This window comes from Uncinocarpus reesii, genomic scaffold (genome assembly GCF_000003515.1).
Source record: "Uncinocarpus reesii 1704 scaffold_2 genomic scaffold, whole genome shotgun sequence".
In the NCBI taxonomy this organism is placed as follows: domain Eukaryota; kingdom Fungi; phylum Ascomycota; class Eurotiomycetes; order Onygenales; family Onygenaceae; genus Uncinocarpus; species Uncinocarpus reesii.
Window position 1 is genome coordinate 1,789,412 of NW_003052499.1, and position 23,278 is coordinate 1,812,689.

At 48.0% G+C, this 23,278-nt stretch overlaps 9 protein-coding genes across 9 annotated transcripts; 4 read left to right on the plus strand and 5 right to left on the minus strand.

Moving 5' to 3' along the window:
- Window positions 1–2,608: 2,608 nt before the first annotated feature.
- Window positions 2,609–4,009, plus strand: UREG_03586 (uncharacterized protein; the record flags this gene model as incomplete). The annotated part of the gene is made up of 3 exons (XM_002544023.1): window positions 2,609–2,686; window positions 3,101–3,463; window positions 3,662–4,009. 3 exons carry the CDS (start codon window positions 2,609–2,611, stop codon window positions 4,007–4,009), a joined length of 789 nt encoding a protein of 262 aa, XP_002544069.1.
- A 969-nt stretch (window positions 4,010–4,978) lies between these two features.
- On the plus strand, window positions 4,979–5,626 carry UREG_03587 (uncharacterized protein; the record flags this gene model as incomplete). Its single annotated transcript, XM_002544024.1, has 2 exons — window positions 4,979–5,215; window positions 5,297–5,626. 2 exons carry the CDS (start codon window positions 4,979–4,981, stop codon window positions 5,624–5,626), a joined length of 567 nt encoding a protein of 188 aa, XP_002544070.1.
- An 894-nt stretch (window positions 5,627–6,520) lies between these two features.
- On the plus strand, window positions 6,521–8,447 carry UREG_03588 (malate synthase A; the record flags this gene model as incomplete). The annotated part of the gene is made up of 6 exons (XM_002544025.1): window positions 6,521–6,881; window positions 6,941–7,365; window positions 7,425–7,625; window positions 7,684–8,037; window positions 8,100–8,329; window positions 8,399–8,447. 6 exons carry the CDS (start codon window positions 6,521–6,523, stop codon window positions 8,445–8,447), a joined length of 1,620 nt encoding a protein of 539 aa, XP_002544071.1.
- Window positions 8,448–9,002: 555 nt separating this feature from the next.
- Window positions 9,003–10,647, minus strand: UREG_03589 (glycerol kinase; the record flags this gene model as incomplete). The annotated part of the gene is made up of 3 exons (XM_002544026.1): window positions 9,003–9,242; window positions 9,292–10,447; window positions 10,511–10,647. The coding sequence occupies 3 exons, from the start codon at window positions 10,645–10,647 to the stop codon at window positions 9,003–9,005; spliced, it is 1,533 nt and encodes a 510-aa protein (XP_002544072.1).
- A 1,217-nt stretch (window positions 10,648–11,864) lies between these two features.
- UREG_03590 (uncharacterized protein) lies at window positions 11,865–13,144 on the plus strand (the record flags this gene model as incomplete). Its single annotated transcript, XM_002544027.1, has 5 exons — window positions 11,865–11,913; window positions 11,977–12,151; window positions 12,225–12,765; window positions 12,835–12,992; window positions 13,099–13,144. 5 exons carry the CDS (start codon window positions 11,865–11,867, stop codon window positions 13,142–13,144), a joined length of 969 nt encoding a protein of 322 aa, XP_002544073.1.
- An 844-nt stretch (window positions 13,145–13,988) lies between these two features.
- On the minus strand, window positions 13,989–15,001 carry UREG_03591 (MoxY protein; the record flags this gene model as incomplete). Its single annotated transcript, XM_002544028.1, has 4 exons — window positions 13,989–14,139; window positions 14,276–14,448; window positions 14,620–14,816; window positions 14,971–15,001. The coding sequence occupies 4 exons, from the start codon at window positions 14,999–15,001 to the stop codon at window positions 13,989–13,991; spliced, it is 552 nt and encodes a 183-aa protein (XP_002544074.1).
- Window positions 15,002–15,243: 242 nt separating this feature from the next.
- On the minus strand, window positions 15,244–15,901 carry UREG_03592 (MoxY protein; the record flags this gene model as incomplete). The annotated part of the gene is made up of 3 exons (XM_002544029.1): window positions 15,244–15,405; window positions 15,470–15,625; window positions 15,692–15,901. The coding sequence occupies 3 exons, from the start codon at window positions 15,899–15,901 to the stop codon at window positions 15,244–15,246; spliced, it is 528 nt and encodes a 175-aa protein (XP_002544075.1).
- A 1,359-nt stretch (window positions 15,902–17,260) lies between these two features.
- UREG_03593 (uncharacterized protein) lies at window positions 17,261–20,345 on the minus strand (the record flags this gene model as incomplete). The annotated part of the gene is made up of 3 exons (XM_002544030.1): window positions 17,261–19,689; window positions 19,788–19,950; window positions 20,028–20,345. The coding sequence occupies 3 exons, from the start codon at window positions 20,343–20,345 to the stop codon at window positions 17,261–17,263; spliced, it is 2,910 nt and encodes a 969-aa protein (XP_002544076.1).
- A 654-nt stretch (window positions 20,346–20,999) lies between these two features.
- On the minus strand, window positions 21,000–22,272 carry UREG_03594 (choline transport protein; the record flags this gene model as incomplete). The annotated part of the gene is made up of 3 exons (XM_002544031.1): window positions 21,000–21,013; window positions 21,055–21,992; window positions 22,091–22,272. 3 exons carry the CDS (start codon window positions 22,270–22,272, stop codon window positions 21,000–21,002), a joined length of 1,134 nt encoding a protein of 377 aa, XP_002544077.1.
- Window positions 22,273–23,278: the final 1,006 nt, after the last annotated feature.

Genomic DNA, 23,278 nt, shown 5'->3' on the forward strand with positions numbered 1-23,278 from the left:
ACTTACATCGCGAATGATCCGAATTTTTCTAGTCCCCTGTCCTACACTGAGCCCTTCCCAACAACCAATGGACCCAGGATCACCAAACAACCATGTACAAGCTCCACACCTTATACTTCTGATTCCCAGGGCATCCACAGCAAGCCCAATTGTTTCAGTTGTGACACTGGAAATATTGATGGTATAGAGGTTTTCAGTATTGTTGCCAATGAATAAACTTGACTGTCCAGTATCAAATCCGATTCCGCAAACATAATGTTTGCCTTTGAGTTGCATCCTGCATACCGCAATAGTTTTGGTGCCGAATGGAATATCCAAGAAATCTTCACATAGCCCATAATTGTGATTGACAAGCTGAAGAGGAGCTCGTGGATTGAATGTCTGTGCAACTGGGCCTTTTTGATCCATAGAATGGAGTAATTTAGCGAGTTCTGCTGCTTTCCTTACAATTTGCCATCTTGTGTCCAATTCAGGGAAGCGAGCCCAAGTCGAAAGTGCAATCATCAGAATACGGTTATCATCCCTTGGACTGGTGGTGATATCACATTGATAGAAAGGAAACGGGTTTGAGCAACAGAATGAATCAGCATAGGACAATGCCCGTTTGCTTGTGCAGAAGAACCGAACCAGGTCTGAAGGTGCTAGATATTCGAGAATCATGAGCAGGATTTCAAGAGGTAAACTCTGCAAGAGGAATGAGCCATGTTTGGCCGTGTCAGGTTGCAAGAAATTGGTCTGAGAGAAACATTTCTGAGGCCTTATGGATGTGGACGGATTTGGACAATCTTGAGGAGCTTTGTTAATTGGATTCAATTGCTGGTAATTAGAAAGGCTTACTTGAAAGGTCTAATATATCGGATCCAAAGTTCCTATCTCGGTCGGGTTGGATCGCTTGGCAGAGTTTGAATATCTAATGAGGTGAGATCTCAGATCTAGCAAACTCATGCAACAAATGGTAACAGGATCGGTGGATAAGGAAAGCCTCGATGGGAGTGAAATATGGAGAGGGTATAAGCCTGATTGGGGTTTGCCGGCTAGGCGATGTAAGGCTTCTTGATTCTTGCAGCAAAGTGTTGTTATCGAAGTCAAGAATCTCAACCTCAAGGCGGTTCCACTTTTGCAAGACCGGCACGTCATTGAAAGAATGTTACAGTAAATAGGCTCTAGTGAGAAGTTATACCTGTATTTAAACTCTTCGTCCAGTCCGTCCGGGTTATCCCACCAGAACAAATTGCACACTGGCGCGAAGTCTCCATCAATTTTCGAAGAAAATACTCTGTACTTGTGACATGGCTGGCTTCAGGTGAGGGGAATTGCTGGAGCTGCCATTTAAATTGCTCCTGCGGTTACACAGGATGCCTTTGCTGTCAGCCTGTCAATCAGGATCATGGTTTTAACCGTGCCAGGCACTTACGGCTATTCAATGCTACCTTATACCCACGAAATTTGTTGTGTCGAATAGCCGCAATTCCCATACTCAAAATTCAACAATTTTTGTCCCGTGGCGGCACGTCTCCCTATCCTCCCTTTATTTTTAGAAGAGGAACTTGAGTCTCCCAAGGATAACTTTATACACCAACGATTTGGTGTAGTTGTTGACGGTAGTTCCAGATCACCGTCAGTGCATTACACTCGATGCCGTGTGTATGCAGATCCCAGTACGCACTTGCCTCAAGGCTAGAAAGATTTCCTGAGGGTGTTGGGCGTTCGGAGGTTCCATGTACCCTCGAGTACGAGTAAAAACGAATTTTAGTTCCGTACGCCGTCGCCCCATAAATGAGCGGATACACCGCACGACCGTCAAACCGTATCTGTCGCAGTAATCCTGCATCTGCGCCTCAAGCTCATATAGATCTTTGACATTGTGGCGCTTGCTCACGCACAAAAGCACAAATATCACATTTAGGAAAGAATCATGAAATCCCACTCCGATATCAACACGGCGTTGGCTTTCGTCGGCTTGCTGTTGACCGTAGACGGACAATAGGAAAGTTCGGTGTTCCGTAGGAACTCTTGAGAAGTTCTTCAATCAGGGACCGGGTAGCTGTTTCTTGGAGATCTGATTACTGGCGCGTTTGTACGCTCGCTGAAGCCCTTCCGTGACAAGAAGGCTCGGCGTGGCAGGGTATGTTGCTATTCCAGGCAATCCGGCCATCTTGTTCGATGTTGAGCCAAGCAGCAGCAAATGAAGGCACACACATGTCTGTCGAAAGGGGTTGGGAATCTTCGCCTTTCCTGATTGGCTCTAGCTAACTAACTAGTGAACTACTTAGGTTAACTGAGTCCCCAGGCTTCAACCACAGCAAACAGGCAACTCTACGGAGTATTCCGTAGTTATTCCAGCATCTACACCTCCCCCAGAGATGGACCAGCTCACTCATCACTTGCTTGATAAAGAAGTCAAGAAGTTTATTGATTCAATTGATCCAGCTTTGGTCTGCAAATTGGCAACATCTTTGCATCCCAAGCAGAAATTTTGCCAGGTCTTCTCAGAACCAAAGAAGGGGAGCTACAATATCTGCTTTCCTATCCTCTTTACAAACACAAGCACAACTAATCTGGATGACGAGTTGACCGAGCCTGCTGAACCTGCTGAACCTGTTGAACAATGGATGGTCCGAATTCCCCTGTTACCGCGTCTTGCATTTCCCAAGGAGAAAATGCGAGGCGAGATAGCAACAATGAAGTAAGAAATATGAATTACTAGTTGTATTTGTGGTCAGGCTCTAACAATGTGATCCTATTTTGTAGGTATATTACTGAGAAGACTACCATCCCTATCCCTCATCTCTTTGAATATTCCATAAACCAAGATAACATCCTTGGCCTTCCTTTTTTGGCGCTGGAGCACATTACTTGAAAGACCCTTCATGGAACTGATGTACCACGGCTTTCAGATGAGCTGCAGTCACATTTATTCAGTCAACTTGCAGAAATCTACCTCCAGCTCTATCAACAACAATTTGATCATATTGGTGCTCTCACACTTGACAGCAATGATGAGAATTGGATTTTTGGACAAAATCGGCCACTTACTATTGAGCTAAATGATTAAGAACTAAGTGGCATGAAGAGCTCTTAGATTATACCCCCCAAGCAGACCTATTCTTCTACTATTGATTATGTATACACCATCCTGAAATTGATCTTCAATGACTTTCACCTCGGGAAAGATAGTGTTTTTAATGAAGAGGATGCAAAGAACTATCTATATGGTATATTTGCTTCTCAAGGCATTGTAATGGAATGGGTCAAACATAAGGACAATCATGGACCATTTGTCCTCATGCATGGTGATCTTCAACCTCCAAATATTTTTGTGGATGATGATCTAAACATTGTTTCAGTCATAGACTGGGAGTGGAGCCACACCATCCCTCTGCAAATGTTCCTCCCACCCTCCTGGATTACAGGTCAAGAACTCCCTGCTGCTACCAGAAGACCCTCCACCTTTGCCTTCAAAGTATATGTGTCCCGCTTTGAGCGAGCTGTGATGGAGAGAGAAGACACGCATTATAACTCAGGATGAAAGATAAAATATATCCTTCCCATGGTCATGCGCCTGTCAGAGAACTTACTGTCAGGGAATATGTTCATTGCATATGCACTCTTGAAACCTTGTTATTTTGGGAATGTGTACTGGAATCTGTTGGATGAGCAGTATTATGGAGAAGACAAGGACCGGAGAGTGGAAAAGTTCTTTAATCTTGATCTGAGGAAGCCGCAAGTGGAAGCCTTACAGAAAATAATGCTCGAGCTTGAGGCTTTCAAAAAGGAATTAGCACTGGTAGGACTAGAACCGATCGAGCCCGACCCCATTCCAGCTCCCGAACCAGGCAAACAATCAGAGAACGCGAAGTTCATGTCCAAGATGCGTGGCCTCGCAGATATCCGTCAATTATGCCGACGATTCGACATTGCGATTGGGTCCCTCCCTTGTTGGATACCTTGGTCGCTGGCTGGTATCAGCCTCTCTGCATGCTGCATCATGGCCAAACAGCGACAATGAAGTAGCAAAATTACCTTTTGCTTGATTTATTCGATTCCCCTGCTGCGACAGCAAAGTAATATGTACTTGCAAATGAGTGTTGTAAGACCGAAATCTCGGCAGACCTCTCTTGCACTCACAGTCAAAAGAAGGATTATTGTTATACTTCGCATAGAGGACACGGATCACCTGGACATGGATCTCGTGAAAGATCTGGTCAAACGAAAGGTCCATGTGGAGCAAGGGGCAAAACTCCAGATTTAGAAGTGCTTTGATGCGGTAGAACTTGTTCAATCTTTTGCTTGAAGCGCCATGAATCAAAAAAGTCTTTGATCCAGTGTAACCCATCCAATTCAAACAATCGAGCAAATCAGTTAGTGCAGCGATATTCTGGTAAATATCCGTGCTTGGAAAAACGCCGCTGACAAAATTGCAAATTAGCCCATCTTCAAACCGAAGTCGTACGTACCCACGAAAATACGCAACAGAGCAACGTTGTAGCGGTGCGGCTGCATGCAGAGATCTGTGGCAAGTGAAAAACAAGCAGCCTATGATTGGATATTCGTTGAAACGGCGATGGGGGTGGGCAAAAGGTCAGTGAGATTGATAGGCCTACTCCGTATACTGTGAGTTCTCCACCGTGGTTGAAAATCGTATAACTAGTTATTCTTAGAAACAGGCCGTTAGAGCTTGTGAGCGAGGCTAGTCATAGGGCTATGTCGATCAGCATGCAATGTCTCAAATTACGGGAATCGACTGCAACCAAAGTCTGAGAGCTCAGGCCAGGTGATGTCAATGGGAGAGCGCGCAGACCGTTTAAAGGCAGGATTAGGGGACGAAATCTCTTCATTTCTGTTCTTCTACTAGCACTGAATGCATGAGATTTGGCATTGTCAACACTGAAGCTCCTAGGATAACCCCTTGTCACTATTATCTGTCACTATTTTCAAACGCATAACTACGATGAAGCTTTCAATTGCTGCTGCGATAATGCCGCTTTTGGCTGCTGCCGCGCCAGCGCCAGAGCCACAGCAGTCAGGGTCGCCATATCCGCCAAAAATTGTAGTGATGGCCTCCCGGTCCGGCTCTCCAATTCATCTATCACCGATGAATGCTGGAGGCCGTGCATTCTCGCTAGGAGGTCCGACGCAGACCTACTGCCCCGTACAGGTTGGAGACGCCTGTCCCCCGGGCGAGCAGACGGTGATTGCAGGTCTCAGTTCTCTGGTATGTCTGTTCCGAATTGCTTTCCCACAGAAGAAGTTCAGGTGGCGCAATTATCACTAAACACAGTTCTCCCGCGAATAGGATGTGCTAGTACCAGGGGGGCAGCAGATGTACGTGGAGCCCAGCGGTGCTGTGGGCTTCACACAGGCCCATTCGGCAGCAATTCCGCCCGGGTCTTATATCGGCGGATTCACGTACGCGCCGGGGCCCAACTATGGCGTTTATTCGTTCAAGGGATGGGACGCCGACGGGTTCATGGGTTGCCCAAACCCGAAGTCGGGATTCTATCAAGTATTTGCGAATATGAAGAACGCAACCGTGCCAACCGGAAACATCAAAGACTGCCTGAGCTTTACAGCACTGGCCGTCAACTATACCGGTCCCAGCCCGGCCGCTTGGCAGTATGTTTAGGAAGTGAGCCTGATATTCTGCGCGTGGGTGGAACGAAGGGTGTAGGGGAGCTTTGGAGTCAGCACAGCGTTCCTGAGCAGAGTATCTTCGGTTGTTTATCTTTTGATAATAGTAGCAATAATTATCCAGTCTTCCGTCTATTGCCGTCAAAATGAAGCTTAGATAATCATTTATCCACGTGACCTTTCCGTCGGGAAACGCGTCGGATGATCTCGGAGACGCGCCGTTGCTCTGGGCCTCGGTACTTTGCCGAATCACTCTTTGATCTCGAACTTCAACATCGACAACGCAGCGGCTATCACGAACGCAGAGGATAAGCGCCTCCCCATGGACAAGCGGGCAAAATCGGCCGAGAGGAAGCTCCAGAGACGTAGCTTCGTGATAGGCCGGGACTGTGGCTTATGGCATCATCGCTTCCTTCACAAGCTTTTAACCTCCGCTCGCCCATGTCGCTGAATTTAGTATATCTGTGTTCGACATCGACATCAACCTCTCTCCCTTCTCGACCGAGTTGAAGCGCTGTCCAGGCGAAGCAGCAGGGCCGGATTGACTTGCTTTTGTATTCTGGATGATGTTTCTCGCCTCTCGCTCCTTGGCCGGCCCAGTCATGGCTTCGTGCTGCGTTCGAGGGGGCACTCGGGAGACTTCCGTGGCCTGGATGACTGTTAAGCTTGAAACTCAAGCCAGCTTGAGGAGACTTGGGTACAGGAATTGCATGTGCCGCGGTTACAGTTGTCTGACGTTATTCCCTTAATAGCAGTTTATATATATTCTCCATTGACGAGTCACTTGGACGCTGTGCCATCTTTTTTATATTTCCTGAAGCTTTTTACAGTGTCAACACCAAGCCTCGCCCTCATCAACACTGGAAAAAAGTAAATACGCCTCACAAACATGACTTCTGTCGACGCCCAGCTGAAGGATGTCGCCATCCTCGGCCATATCAGTGAACCGGCCCGCAAGATCCTCACCAGAGACGCCTGTGCGTTCCTGGCTCTCCTGCACCGTGCATTCAATGGCACCAGAAAGGCGCTGCTTCAACGACGCATTGCCCGTCAAGCAGAGATCGACCGGGGCCAGCTCCTAGACTTCTTGCCAGAAACCAGACACATCCGTGAAAACGATGCCTGGAAAGGCGCTCCTCCCGCGCCAGGATTGGTTGACCGCCGTGTCGAAATCACCGGTCCTACCGATCGAAAGATGGTTGTGAATGCATTGAACTCGGATGTGTGGACCTACATGGCCGATTTCGAAGGTGAGTGCCGTGTCCTCCCTATAATACCAACACTGGTTGCTAAACCGGATCACGTTCAGATTCAAGCGCTCCGACCTGGGAAAACATGGTCAACGGCCAGGTAAACTTGTATGACGCTATTCGCCGCCAGGTCGACTTCGTGCAAGGTGGAAAAGAATACAAACTCCGCACCGACCGCAAACTGCCCACACTCATCGCCCGAGCTCGAGGCTGGCATTTGGAGGAAAAGCATTTCACCGTCGACGGAGAGCCAATCTCTGGTAGTTTGTTTGATTTTGGTCTCTATTTCTTCCACAACGCCCACGAGTTGGTCAAAAGAGGCGCCGGCCCATATTTCTACCTCCCAAAGATGGAATCGCACTTGGAAGCCCGTCTGTGGAACGATGTCTTCAACCTGGCCCAGGACTATATCGGTATGCCCAGAGGCACGATCCGGGGCACTGTGCTGATTGAAACCATCACCGCCGCGTTTGAGATGGACGAGGTGAGCCAAAAATTGCGATCGATGAGAGATCACAGTAGTTCTGACCAATTCTGTCGCAGATCATCTATGAACTCAGAGACCACAGCTCCGGCCTGAACTGCGGAAGATGGGATTATATCTTCTCCTTCATCAAGAAATTCCGCCAGAATCCTAACTTCGTGCTCCCCGATCGTTCCTCCGTCACCATGACCGTGCCATTCATGGATGCTTATGTCCGACTCTTGATCAAGACTTGCCATAGACGCGGTGTGCACGCAATGGTGAGTGCTTCTGCAGTCAGTTTTCTATTTGACGTCCTAGAATTGACACAAGCGGCAGGGTGGCATGGCTGCTCAAATCCCAATCAAGAACGACCCCAAGGCCAACGAGGCTGCCATGGAAAGCGTGCGTGCCGACAAGCTCCGTGAAGTGCGTGCAGGCCACGACGGCACATGGGTTGCCCATCCCGTTCTGGCATCAATTGCTTCTGATGTGTTTAACAAATACATGCCCACTCCCAACCAGCTCTTCGTCCGAAGGGAGGATGTCCATGTAACCGCCAATGACCTTCTCAATACCAATGTTCCTGGTAGCATCACCGAAGACGGCATCAGAAAGAACATCAATATTGGCCTGTCATACATGGAAGGATGGCTCCGCGGTGTCGGCTGCATTCCCATCAACAGTCTGATGGTACGTGAGGCCCAGTGTTGGCTCTGCGGAGAAGTAACATCGGAAACTAACGTATTTCACAGGAGGATGCTGCTACTGCTGAAGTGAGCCGAAGCCAGCTTTGGCAATGGGCTCGACATAACGCCAAGACGGCAGAGGGCAAAAAGGTCGACAAAGCTTACAACTTGAAACTCTTGAAAGAGCAAGCGGATGAGCTCGCCTCCAAGGGCCCCAAGGGCAACAAGTACCAGCTTGCTGCCCGCTATTTCGCTGGCCAGGTGACCGGAGAAGACTATGCAGACTTCTTGACATCGTGAGTTATCTTGTTCCACATGCTGTTTTTGCTAGTGACAACTTTGCTGACCGTATAATCTCTCACCAGGCTGTTATACAACGAGATCTCGGCTCCTGGAAGTGCAGCTAAGCTGTAAATCACCCATATCAATTCAAAGAAACCCCTCCCTTAGTATCCACAAAACCGCTACTGAGCAATAACACTTCATCCAGAACATGAAAGTCCCCACCTGATTCTCGCTGTAGAAGGCCCTGGCAATCGGGATCAAGGGATCGGTGACAATTTCATCACAACATCTGCCTCGACGTTAGGGCTATGTATCTCTTTTTGGAAAAAGATTATATTATGTTAGCTTGCCGTCCTCATTTTGGAGTAACATATAGTTTCTGTAACTCATATTTTTAAAAAAATGATCACAGAGGAGATAATTGTGAAATAGTATCTGCGAAGCTCATGTATCTATCCATCTGCTTCATCTCCAAGTTCTTGATGGCCTGCTGACTAAGACTCGCGTGGTGAATCGCGTCTTTCAGTCTCTCACTCGCACCCTCACTTTCTTTCTCGATCGTCAGAACAACATGGAGAATTGAGACCCGTTCCACCCAACTTGAACATTGCACAAATCACTGACTAACTACAGGCTCGAGGCTCCTAACTGCACACCACTTTACCACGTATACCAACATGGAACTCAGCTTGCCCATCCGCGGCACATCTGAACCGCCTTCTCCCACTGCTCGAAGCGTTTCTCAGCCTCTGCCTTTGGCACCTTTGGCTCGAATACCGTTTGTCCATCTACATTCACGGATTCCAGCTCTTGAACATCTTGCCAAAATCCCACCGCGAGCCCTGCCGCAATGGCCGCTCCAAAAGCAGTGGTTTCTCGCATCGCGGGCCGATTAACGGGTATCGAGATGAGATCCGCTTGTGTCTAGTTCGATCAATATTTGACGTCTGCAGAAGGTGTCGTATTTACTCACTTGCATTGTCAAATCGCTGTTGCACATCCCACCATCCACGGCTAACTCCGTCAGCGCTCGACCACTGTCCTTCGCCATGGCATCGAGTATCGCTTTTGTTTGGAAACATGTCGCTTCCAATGTTGCGCGGGCGATATGTCCGCGCTTAGTATATGTGGTAATGCCGAAAATAGTCCCCCGGGCGTCGTCTATCCAGTATGGTGCAAAAAGTCCACTGAAGGCCGTGACAAAGACACATCCACCGTTATCCTCAACCGTCTCCGCCAGCCTGTTTATTTCTTCGGATGACTTGACAAATTCAAAGTTGTCCTTGAGAAATTTAACACTTGAGCCAGCTACGGCAATACTGCCTTCTAGCGCATACATCACTTCGCCGCCAAAATCGTATGCAACAGTCGTGAGCAGTCCGTGGTTGGAGATCACAGGATTCTCGCCCACATTGTACAGCAAGAAGCAGCCCGTCCCATAGGTATTTTTGGCCTTGCCGGGAGTAAATCCTTTTTGCCCTACAAGGGCAGCCGATTGATCGCCAAGGCAGCCCGTTATTGGCACACCCCTTAAAACTGTTGAGGCCAGTGACCCGTATCCCTTTGGATCAGACGAATGGATTATGGTTGGCAAATGTAACTTCGTCCGATTTAGTCGGAAGAAGTCGATTAGGGTTTCACTGTACTGGCGAGTTCTTATGTCCATGAACATCGTTCGAGACGCGTTTGAAGGATCCGTCACAAAGACATTATTCTTCGGCCCGCCATTGAGTTTATAAACCAACCAGGTGTCTATTGTCCCAAAAGCAAGGACGCCGTTTTCATAAGCCTCTTTAACCCTGGGCACACAATCCAGGAGCCAGAGGAGTTTCCCCACCGAAGGGTACGTTGATAAGGGAAGACCACAGTGCTCCTGAAGCTCACTATGCCCCAACCGCTGCTTTAGTCTCCGGATTAGTGACTGCGTTCGAGTATCCGTCCACACAATCGCATTATACAGTGGCTCTCCGGTTTCCTTATTCCAAACGACGGTAGTCTCTCTTTGGTTCGTGATACCGACGGCTTTGATTGATCCCACATTGTAACCTTGATGTTCGAAGCTGGATACAGCGCCGTCGATACACCTTTCCACAGATGTGACAATTTCTATCGGATCGTGTTCATGCCAACTAAGTTAAGCTATCTGTCAGTCTCGATGGAGATCTTCGATGGAGCACCCATTACCCACTCACCCCGGTTGCGGGTATATCTGGGTAAATTCCAACTGATGCGAGGCTACGACTTCTCCGTTTTGGTTAAATATCAAAAACCTAGAGCTTGTCGTCCCCTGATCGATCGACCCAATAAACGATTCGACGTCTTTTGCCATGTTTTGCGTTTTGATTTAGAAAAGTCGAATGAAGGAAGTAAATCCGATATCTAAAACAGATGGTTTTATACCATCGACAGAGTCGGTTGGACTGGCTATATCTAGGAACCTTGCGCCCGTATTCTTTTCCATCTCTGGGCGCCAGACCTTGCAAAGAGACATCGCGGCCGGATTTATCCAGTGACCAGGGGGACGTATAATTGCGGGCTATCTGATCACGGTTGCCATCCCTGACCAATTCCGAAACCGACCTTTTCACATGCGTTCGCCTTCACGGTTCTCGGGACTCAAAAGGTGATGGCGACGCTCGGGGTGCAGAATTCCCCCCCATGATCGACATGCATGCGGACCCCTGCAAGCCAACGGGTAAAACCAAAGATTCTCCACTGCCAGTGGTCAGAGTGTTGGGAAAGATTGAATCCTGGGGCTCACGATCAATCGCCCAGAGCTTCGTTCACACCATCATTTCGACTTCCTATTCTTCCTTGTATTACGGCTCCTCGTGATACAAAAAGGACAGTCATACATAAGACAAGCAAAAGAGTTGTACAGTAGCCCTGGCATGTCGGCACGTTTTCGAATGACATATTCGGGCCACACTAATTAAGTGATACGTCAACAATCCTTTCTGCACCCTGTGCATACCCTATCAGCTCCTATGCATACCCTATCAGCTCCTATATCCAATGGGCTCGGCCTGTTGTTCTCTGTGAGACAATGATAATGAAATCTAAGGTAACGCGACAAAGGCAGATATCCCATGCACCTGAATGCTGCAACGCACGGTGATATGGCGACTGCAACCTCGAGGACATTATCGGAGGTTCCTACCTCCCCTTGAGTACCTGAGGCTCGTCGTTTCTCCCATTTCTTTCCCCGCGCCAGACAAGGTGCTGGGATGATTTCTTACGCAGGATGGATTCCTTGTAAGTTGGCAAAGTACATACATCCTAGTTTTGCAAGAGGAAGAATACTTTTAGTGACCACCCAAATATCAGTCTAATGACGATTCGTGGATTTACGGCCGAAAGCCTGCAGGGCATGCGCAGGTTTGCTGGTCTGTCCTACAGTGAACAGTGAATCTGGCCAGACTCACTTATTGGTGAAAAAATATATCTAGTTCACCCGAACGGCTCCCAGATAGCCAAACATTCCAATCAGTGTTCCTTCCGCTTAGATTGCCTCCAAAACGTCTAATGGATCAATCACCCATCAAGATGGCGCCAGTGATTGAAGAGATGACTGTGGAGACAACAACCCAGAAAGGTGCACTATCTCCTATCATTGTCTAATTATTCGATATTGGTTTCTGATGTTTGACGACCCTAGACGTCGTAGAACGTGAAGAGCTGGTTTGGAGCAGAATCCGCCATACTTTCCGGGAGCCATTCGCAGAATTTTTCGGCGTCTTCGTTTTGGTGCTCTTCGGCAATGGGTCTGTAGCCCAAGTGGTTCTTAGCAAAGGCGAAAAAGGCAGCTACCAATCTATTTCGTGGGGTTGGGGGTACGTATATCCCCTATCTAGATCGGTGTTTACGCTCAAGAAAGATGCTCACTGGCGCACGCCCCTTTTCCAGACTGGGTGTGATGCTCGGCGTATACACCGCGGGAATCTCTGGCGCTCACCTCAATCCTGCTGTCACCCTGGCCAATTGCATTTTTCGGAAGTTCCCGTGGAGGAAGTTCCCCATATACTCGTTGGCCCAAATTCTAGGCGGATTCTGCGCCTCTGGTGTCGTATACGCCAATTATATCACTGCCATTGACTTCTATGAGGGAGGTCAAGGCATCAGGACAGTCGGGCTAGCCACTTCCTCGGCCGGCATCTTCTGCACTTACCCAGCACCATTTGTGACTCGAACCGCTCAGTTTTTCTCTGAGTTTATTGCCAGCGCCATCCTAATGTTTTGCATTTTTGCGCTTCTCGATAACGGAAACTATGGGGCTGGGAAAATGACACCTCTAGGACTCTTCTTCGTTATTTTCGGCATCGGAGCATGCTTTGGATGGGAAACCGGCTATGCCATCAACCTGGCCCGAGATTTTGGCCCACGCTTGATGTCATTTGCTCTGGGATATGGACGTGAAGTCTGGTCCGCTGGAAATTGGTACTTTTGGGTGAGTGGCTGGATGGTCCAAGCATTACCGCGGGCATACACAGCTAATCGTCTCACCAATCTATTCTAGGTGCCTATCGTCGCTCCGTTTTTAGGTTGTGTGTTTGGTGGCTTCTTGTATGATGTCTTCTTATACACGGGCGATAGTCCCATTAACACGCCGTGGATGGGACTCAAACGCCTTTTGCGACCTACGCCTGCTGTATGGTCGAACACCAAGTCGGATACGTATGTGTGAGATGCTATGAAGCCAATTGTGCCGGATGCATAACGAGTGGGTGTTCGCAGCCAGTTGATAAAAGGTTAATATATAAGTGAAACATCACCGCTATAGGAAAGGGATGTATAATGACTTCTACCCTTATGAAATTGGATATTAGAAAGCAATGAAACAGACTGATAAGATTGATACCACGTTCCTCGCGAAACCAATCCGCAAGAGCTTGCGTTGCAGTCCTCAGTGTCACGGAGTTCAGTAAAACCTCCATTGTCAGTGGAACCGTACACTTAGTTTCCTGCTGTCGACTGCACATTATCCAGTTGTATCTCGTTCGTCTGTTCATTCCCAACAGGAAACAAAACTTGGAATCTCAAATTCGTAGTATCGGTTCCCAAAGGGACGTCCAAGGGGTTGGGAAGAATGTTTCGTGCCGTCGTGGGCACGGCGTAGGCCGGGTTGACAGCTGCAGTTTGAGTGAATGTTTCGGTCTGAACATTTGTCATTTTTTCAACATCCGGTATGGTCCCAACCACAGTGATGATTCGATGGTCGGTTTGGGAATCGGCAACAGTCTGAACTGCAGTCTCTGAGAACGTTTGTCTCGGTAACAGTCACAGCCGCCCGAGTTTCCACCGCGGCCACAGTCTATAAAAAATGTCAATCTAGTCACTTCAAAAAGGGGGCGTACATTGGGCCCTATAGCAGTGACTTGACTGGGACTGATAGTGATAGTGGCGGTGCGATCAACTGTCTGTGCGGTGCCATTCGCGCAGCTTAATGTCCCAGTCGGGGTGATGGTCTTTGTGCATCTGGTTACAGTCTGCAGGGAATGCACAATGTACGACATTTGGTATTTTGTAGTATCCAGGGGCACGGGAAATTAGTCGCAAAGCTCAGGGAGACCAAAAAGGCAGATAGCGGTTGAACAATTGGGAACTGGAATAGAATATGTAGGTCACATATTGTAGCAGCCCTGGCTGCTTCCAACCAGCATTTTGGTTCAATTAACTATCAGGTCCGATCTTTGCTTCTGTTCCTCTCCCTCTCCCTTGGATCTCGTCCAACCACGCTGGATCAATCGCTTCCATGAACAGATACGGACTGCGGCCATAGCCTTCAGCGACACTTGCCAACACCTTGCCCAAACCCAAGAAACTCCACATATTCGTTCGATTCTCATACATAGTGGAATAATCTTCATATCGCGGGTCTTCGATGAGATTAATATAATGCAGTGAGCTCCCCGGCCAAATGGCGTTGACGCGGCCAGTTTCATTGTTCTTGTACCAACTGCGGGCAATCATCACTCCAGACAGTGTGCTTGACCCATTCCTGTACATGTTCATTGAAGGCATCTGTAACGTCTTGACGGGGTGCGATCGCGCGAATATATTCGTTTTGGATCTTTTTTATTAATTTGACAGCATCATTGCCAACTTCAACAAGAGGCCCGATAACCGAGCCCTAGACAAAGAGTAAGTGGCTATATTTCACGAACAAGGGGTATCGTATATCAAACTCACGTTTTCTACAGGCCAAGTCGGCCCAATAAATGTCATATAGTTAGGATATCTAGCTTTTTGTTAGAAAAATTCTCCAGAGCACGCCCCAGGAATCGTTCACATTTCCCTTTACTTGCCCTGGAATTGCCAGCCCAAGATATGATTCCGGCCAGCTTTTCCACTTCTCGGCCAGACCAAGGCCTCCCTCGCCAATAATAGGGAACCTCGGCCGGTAAGACGTATCAAACCCAGTAGCACACACAATCGTATCAGCCTCTCGTTCAATACCATCTTCGCCCAGTAAGCCATTCTCAGTGAACTTGGCCACCGCTGTAAAATGAACATCCACATTGGGTTTTGGATTGCCAGCATATAAGGATCACCCGGAGTCACTTGCTGGCATCTGATAGAAAAGTTTGGAGTAAGTCCTACATGCTCGGGTGGGTGAGGGTTCAAAGAGTCGGTGTTGAATTGGTTTACTGACCTTTACGTTTATCCCTGATCCATTCCGCCATGCGTGGTTTCAAAACCTCCTGGGCGGTGTTCTGCCCATTGCTACCTTTATAGAATTATCCCCAAACGCCGTGAAATTGATCTTCATTAAATTTGGCCTGCTTGACCAGCTCCTCTGGGTTGTTCCTAAACTTCTCTTTTTCGTCTTCCGAGTAGGCTTTATTCAGGCCGTCATTACCTGCCATACTGGTGAACCAAATTCCCTGTTCAAAATTGATCAGTACCCTACCGCGTAATGAAAACATCAGCGGAGACTGACTGCCGGGCGAAAATATCCGTGTTCGATATATGGCTGCATTCCTGGGACAGTTTGGATACTAGATGCCCCGCTTCCGATAACAGCAACTCTATCATTTTTCCATTGCTCTGGTTGGTAACCTTTAGGCCAGACTGCTGTGTGTACTATCTATATTATCATTTCAGTTTGTTAGAGAAACAGTTGCTAGCATCGTGCGCGCGGAGAAACTCACCCTTCCCTTGAACTTATCTATTCCGCCAAGCTCGGGCGATTTATAATTATTCAAGAAACCAGCCCCGTTCAGCACGTGGCACCTCTCTTCAAAAGCTTTCTCAGTATCATCTGGCAGTGTTTGCATGAGGGTAACCCTCCACTCTCCTGCATCTTCCTAGTAAGCACCCGTGACTTGCGTGTTGAAAGTCATGTATTTGCGTAGGTCGCAGGTGTTACACACCCGATCCAGATATGTCCAGATATCCGGCGAGTAGGAATAGAAATTAGGCCATTCAGGCTGTCCAAAATGAGTTAGACGGAATTTCATCAATGGAGATGGCAGATAGTAGTCAATAGCCAGATACGGTGCACTCACATTTAGCGCAAAGTTGTATATATATGCATGGCTTGGAATATCATAGGCACAATTCGGATATCGATTTTCCAGCATGTTCCTCCAATATCCTCATTCCTTTCGTAGATGACATGTTTGACGTTCTCTGTTTCCTTTTTTATATGCCATCAAAATTCCACTCACCCCAGCGCCGATGGTAAGCACTTTAATCTTTCGCCTGTAACTACTGAGCATAGCACATTGGTCTATTTCATAACGACCCGTAGAAGGAACACCGGTATCGTCCGGCGTTCCCTCGGTAGGGACACCCAATGTGATGGATGAAGAGAAGAAAATTGAAAAAAGAAGCTAACTTGATAAGATTAACAGTGCTAAGGATATACCGTAGAGTCTGCCAGCGACAGAAATAGAGGAAAGTAGTGAGAGTTCAAGAAGGTAAACCGGAGTTATACTCCAGGGGCGTATCCCGGATATAACTAACGTCCTGGTTTTTCCTGGCCATGCAGTCACCGAGCTCAAGAGATTCCGAGATGTGTGATTCACACCTAAGCAAATAACTATAAACCATCCGATATAGGATGATCATCCCCTCACATCTCTATGGAACCTTTTAGAGGGAGCAGCTGCGTTACTCGTCTTCTAGGTCTCCACGGAGCCTTTATTGTATTCAGTACATTTATTTGATACAGTCGCGTCTTAACCGAGGATATCTCTTCCATTAAGATCCGCTTGAGTCGTGTGCAGTGCCCTAGCTACCTTTCTAGAGGTGCAGAGTGTGTTTTCGGACCATTTTATACCATATAAATGGCCAATGGTATCTCGTGGTAAGCATATCCGGGGTTGTGCTCAATTTCTCGATCTTCTGCACACCGTATATGTGTCCCGAAAACGGTACCATTTTCGAGAGGTTTCAGTACAGAAGAGCATCATGATCAGTAGTATGCCATAAATCCGGAACGGACTTCATATAAAGTATGTCGGATATGCATTCTGCATGTTAGGCAACCCAGACACGTATTCAAGCTGACCGGAAGGAAAACGAAAATCGCGTGTTTTCACACGCCAAAAACAACGTGCATCGCCTCGCGTCATATAAAGGCTCCATCGGTGTGTATTGACCTGCAGAAGATCCAGACAAAATAGCGCATCACATCCCAGATGTGGCTGAGGCACAAACAAATGGAGCGAGACGCCAAGACTTCATAAATGCAATGGCCAGTTGATCAAAGGAGTGGGAGATTTAATCATCTGTGTTTCGGAAAGGGAAAGTTGATGCACGTAGATATCAACTGATTTATCGAGATCGCGAGAATGAAGGACCTTAAATGACTTTAGGTTGCGCCTCTCCCAGAAAGAAAGCAGTTAATTGACGCTTTTACAGCAACGTCGCCCTCAGCTGAGCAGACGTCTGTTGTGTCACGTCGGGTCCCGCGAATGCCACCAAGATCCCGGGACCTAGAATTCACCTACAAGCGGCAAGTTTCTGGAGCTTTTGCCAGCCCATATTTTAAATGCACCTGCCGTTGGCATGACCCAATTCTGCTCCTTCGTACTCCAATAGCTTAAATCTTTCCGTGTTAGTGACAGGTTGACTGCGGCTGACTCGCCTGCGCTTAGCTCGACCTTGTGGAAAGCTCGGAGCATCCGGACAGGGAATTCGATAGACGTCAATGGCTCTGTGCGATTAGCTGTTAAGTTCCTATCTGGAACCGCAACCTCTGTTATATTCGTCGGGAATGAGACGTAGACCTGGACAACTTCCTTTCCGGTCCGCACGCCGATATTAGTTAAGGAGATAGACACATTGACGAAGGGCTCAAACAGCGATGGGTTACCGCCCTCGCCTCCACCGGCTTGTGATGGCTGTTGGGTGATATTATACCCTTCGGGATATTTGTACTCTCCTCGCTTTACCTGCTTCGCAGATGATATGTATGGATAGATATACTTAGACAATATCCGGAATCCTTTCGGGAACAGGGCCTCTTTCAAAGACGGAATCTCATCGCTGTACGAGGGCGGCAGTATTTTCGATTCAGGTCGTCGCGAAGGCAAAGCTGTTTTATTTTGCAATGGAATAATGGTGATATTGGAAAACTGGAACGTTGTATACGAGAGCCCATAGCCGAACTCATAGCGAGGCGTAATGTTATGCTTGTCAAAGTAGCGATAATCGATGTAAAGTCCGTGGGAAAAGTCTTTTTGGGGAACGGGGTCGTCCGTTTGATACAACACTTTGGCTTCTGGCCCATAATCATCGCTGCTTTTGCCAATAGTATAAGGCAGCCGACCACAAGCATCGACATCACCGAACAAGAAGTCCACAAGTGCATTCCCGCTTTCTTGGCCGGGGAGATTCGCAAGTACAACAGCCTTGACCCCTGGGAGGTCAACCCAAGATTCGAGAATAACAGGGCCAACAGCATGAATGACGACAATTGTTGGGCCAGTTCCGTTTCCACACTTCGATTCGACGTGTTTAATCAATTGATCTCCGCCCTTTTGCAAAAAGAGGTCATTGCGATCTCCACGTAAATCACCATCAGACGCAAACCCCTCGCCCGCATCTGCGTTCACAAAAACAATACAGAGATCTTTATCACTCAGGTCTCGATCCGAAACTTTGTTCTCCAAATATAGCGAAACCTCAGTGTCATTGTTGAACTCTCTCTTCAGCGCTTTCCCTGGTGTTATAAGATATGGGAAGTCGACGGCACCACTACCCCATCCCGAGCCTAGGGTGCCTTGATTGCATGCTCGATCTGGACAGAAATTGGGGCCTTTTCCTGGGCCGGCGTCTTCTCCGTAGATTCCAACACGATATGTTGTAGTATTATAATCACTTCCATTCCTGAAGAGAGGCAATATCTCATCCTCATTCTTCAATAAAATGGTGCTTTCGGCTGCAATCAGACGTGCCACTATTGAATGCGCGTTGTCTCCCTTCCCTTGAGCATTGATGTACTTGTTCACTACACCAGTAGCGTCTTTATCATCACTTCCCTGGTGAATGCGTCCAATCCTCTCTTTTGTCCATGATGAGAAATTTGGACCACCTTCATCATCAGGTGGGGGTTTTGGCCAAGAATCCTGGCCCAGTTGATACCATGCAGCGACTATTCTGGTAGCCATATCATTCAAACGCTCCATCGGCACGGATGTGTTCAGCGCTGCTATGGTAAGATTGCTTCCCCAATATGAGACTCCGGGGCTTAGACGAGGGCCACCTCCAGGCATTGACATATCCAAACCCGCGAGAGCGGTGGATACGCCAGCTTGTTGGGCCCACCAATCCGATTGTACGAAACCTTGAAATCCTAGTTCATCCTTGAGTATACCGTTTAAAAGGAGGCTATTCCCGCAGGAGTAGGAATTATTAACCATCTGGTAGGCACACATGATGCTAGCCACGCCTGCTCTCACACTTTCGGCAAATGGCCACACATAAACCTCGCGCAAGGTCCGATCATCAATGTTGGAAGACATTGCATTCGGTATTCCCCATTCAAGAGGCTGTCTGTAATGCTCTTGCTCGTTTAGAACGTAGTGTTTTGCCGTGGCTATGACACCATTTTCTTGGATACCTTTAATAGTCTCTGCTGCAGCAACACCTTGAAGAACGGGGTCAGAGCCAAATCCTTCCCAGTTACGACCCCCGGCTGGTAAAGTGCCTAAGGGTCCCATCGCGGGTCCGAGAAGAACGTTGACCCCTTTAAGGCGAGCTTCGAGTCCTAGTAGCTGACCTCTTTTGCGCATCAGATCCCGGTCCCAGGTAGCGCCAATTGTAATGCCTGCTGGAAAGGCAGTGATATTATCCGCGAACCGCAAACCCAATGGCCCATCCTGTAAACAGAGAGACGGAAAACCTGCAAAAGTAGCTGGGCCTATTTCATATATGGTAAGCGGAAAGCTCAATCCATTGCAAGTATGCATACATATACGTCGGAGTGAGCTTTTTCCCATAACCGCGGATATCACTTACCAGTATTTCCCACGCAGAGGCCCATTTGCCAACCAACCCCTGTTGTAATGTTCACCTTCTCGGTCAACGTCATGGATTTAACCATAGTTTGTGCTTTACTATAGCTCTCTGCCCAACTGGACGTAGTTCCACCTTTTGGGGTTGGATACCATGGCGGAGAGAGCTACAGGACATAATCAGCTTTCCACTATCCCTAGCTGTCTCCAAGCGTATCAAAGGGTCAAAAGTTAAAGCACTCACCCCATCTTTCGGCGCATTTGGATCATCTTTCTGCTCTCCCAAGTCCCCTAACCTCCCCAGGCCGCCAAGGACAGCAAGCACGGTGCCCACAGCTAGAATCGTGATTATCAACAAAGCAAAATACCGTTTCTTACGGAGCCACTCAGGAAGTAGCTTATTTTTCTTCCTCTGAACAGCTTCAGTGGGCCGTAATAGGCCCACAGCTTCATAGGTCGAATCCCTGTGATCTTTAAATTCAGGGTCTTCTTGATACTGTCTGGGAGGCGCAGGGTTCCCGTCTTGCGGAGGGCAGTGGAGTTGCGATGCCGTTTCTTTCATGGTATCAACAATGTATGGGAATCATTTAATAGGATCCGATGGAGTAAATTCTGATAGAAGGGAAAAGCGGATACCAAAAGTATATCTGTCGATCAAGCAAATAAAGTGCAATTGGCTTTTCAATCACTTATGATCTAGAATTCAAAGTAAATCCGACTATTATACGGCGTATAGGTCCCTAGCATGCCACAATGATGGACCGTCGTTTGCACACTGGATAGGTTTGCTTCTTTTGATGCTCGCAATGTTGCTTTGTCAACAAACAGGGCGCACAGACCAGGCCGTTCTTGGCATCAAATCGACCTCGTCGGCTGCAGAAACTCAAATCAGCCCAGCTCCCACACGAGACAAAAGCCAGATAATTGGGAGAAATCTATCTTTGGGTTGCCTATCCAAGACACGGATCTCTCCACTGAGTCTATGTACATTTTTATGCAATCTCCTTGGTTAACTCGTCATCTTCGCGCGAAAGATCAGCCTTCTTATGCATTTACAGTTTGATGCTTTCTCTTCGATGGACATTCATCCCAGCCTCAGTGTGACGTGTCGATTGGCCTCTAAACTCACGTCTTCCTCGAACAAACCAGTCGATGACAATAATTATGATCACAACGGCGTACACGACGGAAACATAGTTCATATCTGAGGAGTGGGTTAGTTTCTATTCCCTGTAACTGTTGATCAGACGCGGGAGATGGGGGAAACCTACTTCCAACTTCGACAGGATACACGGACGGGAAAGAGAAAATGACAATGGTAAATAATGTCCAGGCAAGCACGATAATGTTTGCTGCGAGTCCGACCTTTCCAAGCCAGAAGGGGCCATGTTGGATATTGTTGCGGCCACGGATAAGAAGGCAGATTATGGGAATGGCGTATGAGACGTACAGCAGGACAATGCAAGCTGTGACCATGCTGTTGAATGCAGCCGAAGATCCGAGGTAGAGGAGTCCAAGCACACCGACAATAGCGCAGCTGAATGAATGGGCAAGGAAGGGAACATCCAGCCTAGGGTCGATTTTTGAGATCCAGGAGTGAAACGGCAAGCCCCGATCCCGAGCGAATGACCAGCAAAGTCGGGATTGCCAAGTATGCGAGGCAATTTGACATCCCATGCCAGTAGCCAGGATAAGAGATTGCAACGCGATGGCACCAGCTCGGCTGTTTAGAGCTTGGTGGAAAAGTTCCAGAATAGGCACCCCCGTCGCGCTGTTCACAACGGCTTCGAAGTCGTTTAGGCTAAAAAACATGGAGATGACAAAGCACCATGCAGTGGTGAAGCCAATAGCAACGGTGCCCATGATGGCGATTGGGATGGCTCTTTCCGGACTCGCGACCTCCTCCGCCATGTGCGTTGCGGAATCGAGACAGGCGAACACCCAATTGCAGTTGATCAGACCAACCAGATACGCAATGCCGTTTGATTTCCAACCAGTGGAGTTGATAAAAGTCGCAAAGACGAATTTAGGGCTTTGGTGCGTCTCCGCCCTGGATGGGACGGTTATCAAAATGGTGATGAACGAAATGAGCGATGTGTATAAGGTCACTGTTGCAACTTTGGGGAGAAGTTTGCCCACACAGTTGAACAAGAACGCGAAAGTGTTGATGACTTGATACGCAACAACAGCGTGCCACGCCTCAGGTACGCTTTAGTTTCAAGACGATTAGCAACCCACAATATAAAAGAATGACGCCTTTCATCGATGGTATGGATATTGGCACTGAGAGATGTGGATTCAACGTACAAATCAGGATGCGCTAGCTGATACATCCCTACACCAACTAGTCCTAGACTCAGAGCAACACTTGCAGATGTGAAAATGCTTCCTGCCCAGGCAAACCATCCGGTGAGGTATGATGCGAAGTTTGCATATTTTTTGGGCGCCAGCTCGTTTGCCCAGAAATACTGGCCACCAGCATTTGGCATAGAACTTGCAAGCTCGGAAAGGGTGATTCCGACACAAGTAGAGATGAAAGCGATCCAAGGGATCCCCGTATACAGTCAACACAGGGCCGCCTGAGTTGATACCGGTGATCAACGAAGCGGAGATGCCGAACCAAGAATTTGTGAGAGAAAAAGCCCACTGCAAGTAGTGATAGAACGGGAGAACTTTCGTTTCATGTCCTGGGAGTACCCCATGGCCGCGAGCTTCCTGGCATCGTCGTCCATGGAAGAATCATCCACGCCATGGTCGGCGGCGATGTGCTTTTCCGTGTCCACGATAGACATGTTGTATTCGAAAGTTCGATTGAACGATACAAATCTATTCTCGATTCACAATGAATGACTTGTATCCGTGCCCGTTAGACTGGGCCAATTGACCTAGATTTCCTAAGAGAAAACAAGCATATATCAACTCCTCTGTCGCATTAGGGCAAGAGATACTTGGCCACGGGTGTGTACATAAACGCACTCGAAGTTATGTCGCGTTGGGATTCTTGTTGCATGGGGAGTCGCTACAATCCTCTTGATGAGATTCCTGCACAGCGGGTCGAAGAGCTGACGATGCAGTCCCGCGCAACGAAAGCGCTGAAGTGAAATCGAACGACCTGGGCGAGTGACGGCAATTTTGGTCCTCGTGTCTCGTGACCCTTGGGCCTGCTTGATCCAATCTGCAGCGGATAATGCTGAAATTTGATAACGGGAATGAAGCTAAGATAAAGCTTTGAGAGGGTGGCTTGAAGAGAAACACCAGCCTGAATCACAGAGCGCGTTCATAGAGCCGCGCAAGAATGATGGAAGACCGAACAGACGGCACAAGACTTTGGAAGAAGGGAAAGAAGCCAGGCTGAAAGGGATTTTCTATCGAGTGGCCTGGGGAATTGTCTGCTGCCTCTCTTTTTCAAGCCCCAAAATTTCTTGCTGCGCTTTCAACACCTAAATTCACAAGTCCACTCCACTCGTATCTCCATCCAATTTTCCGTGCTTTCGT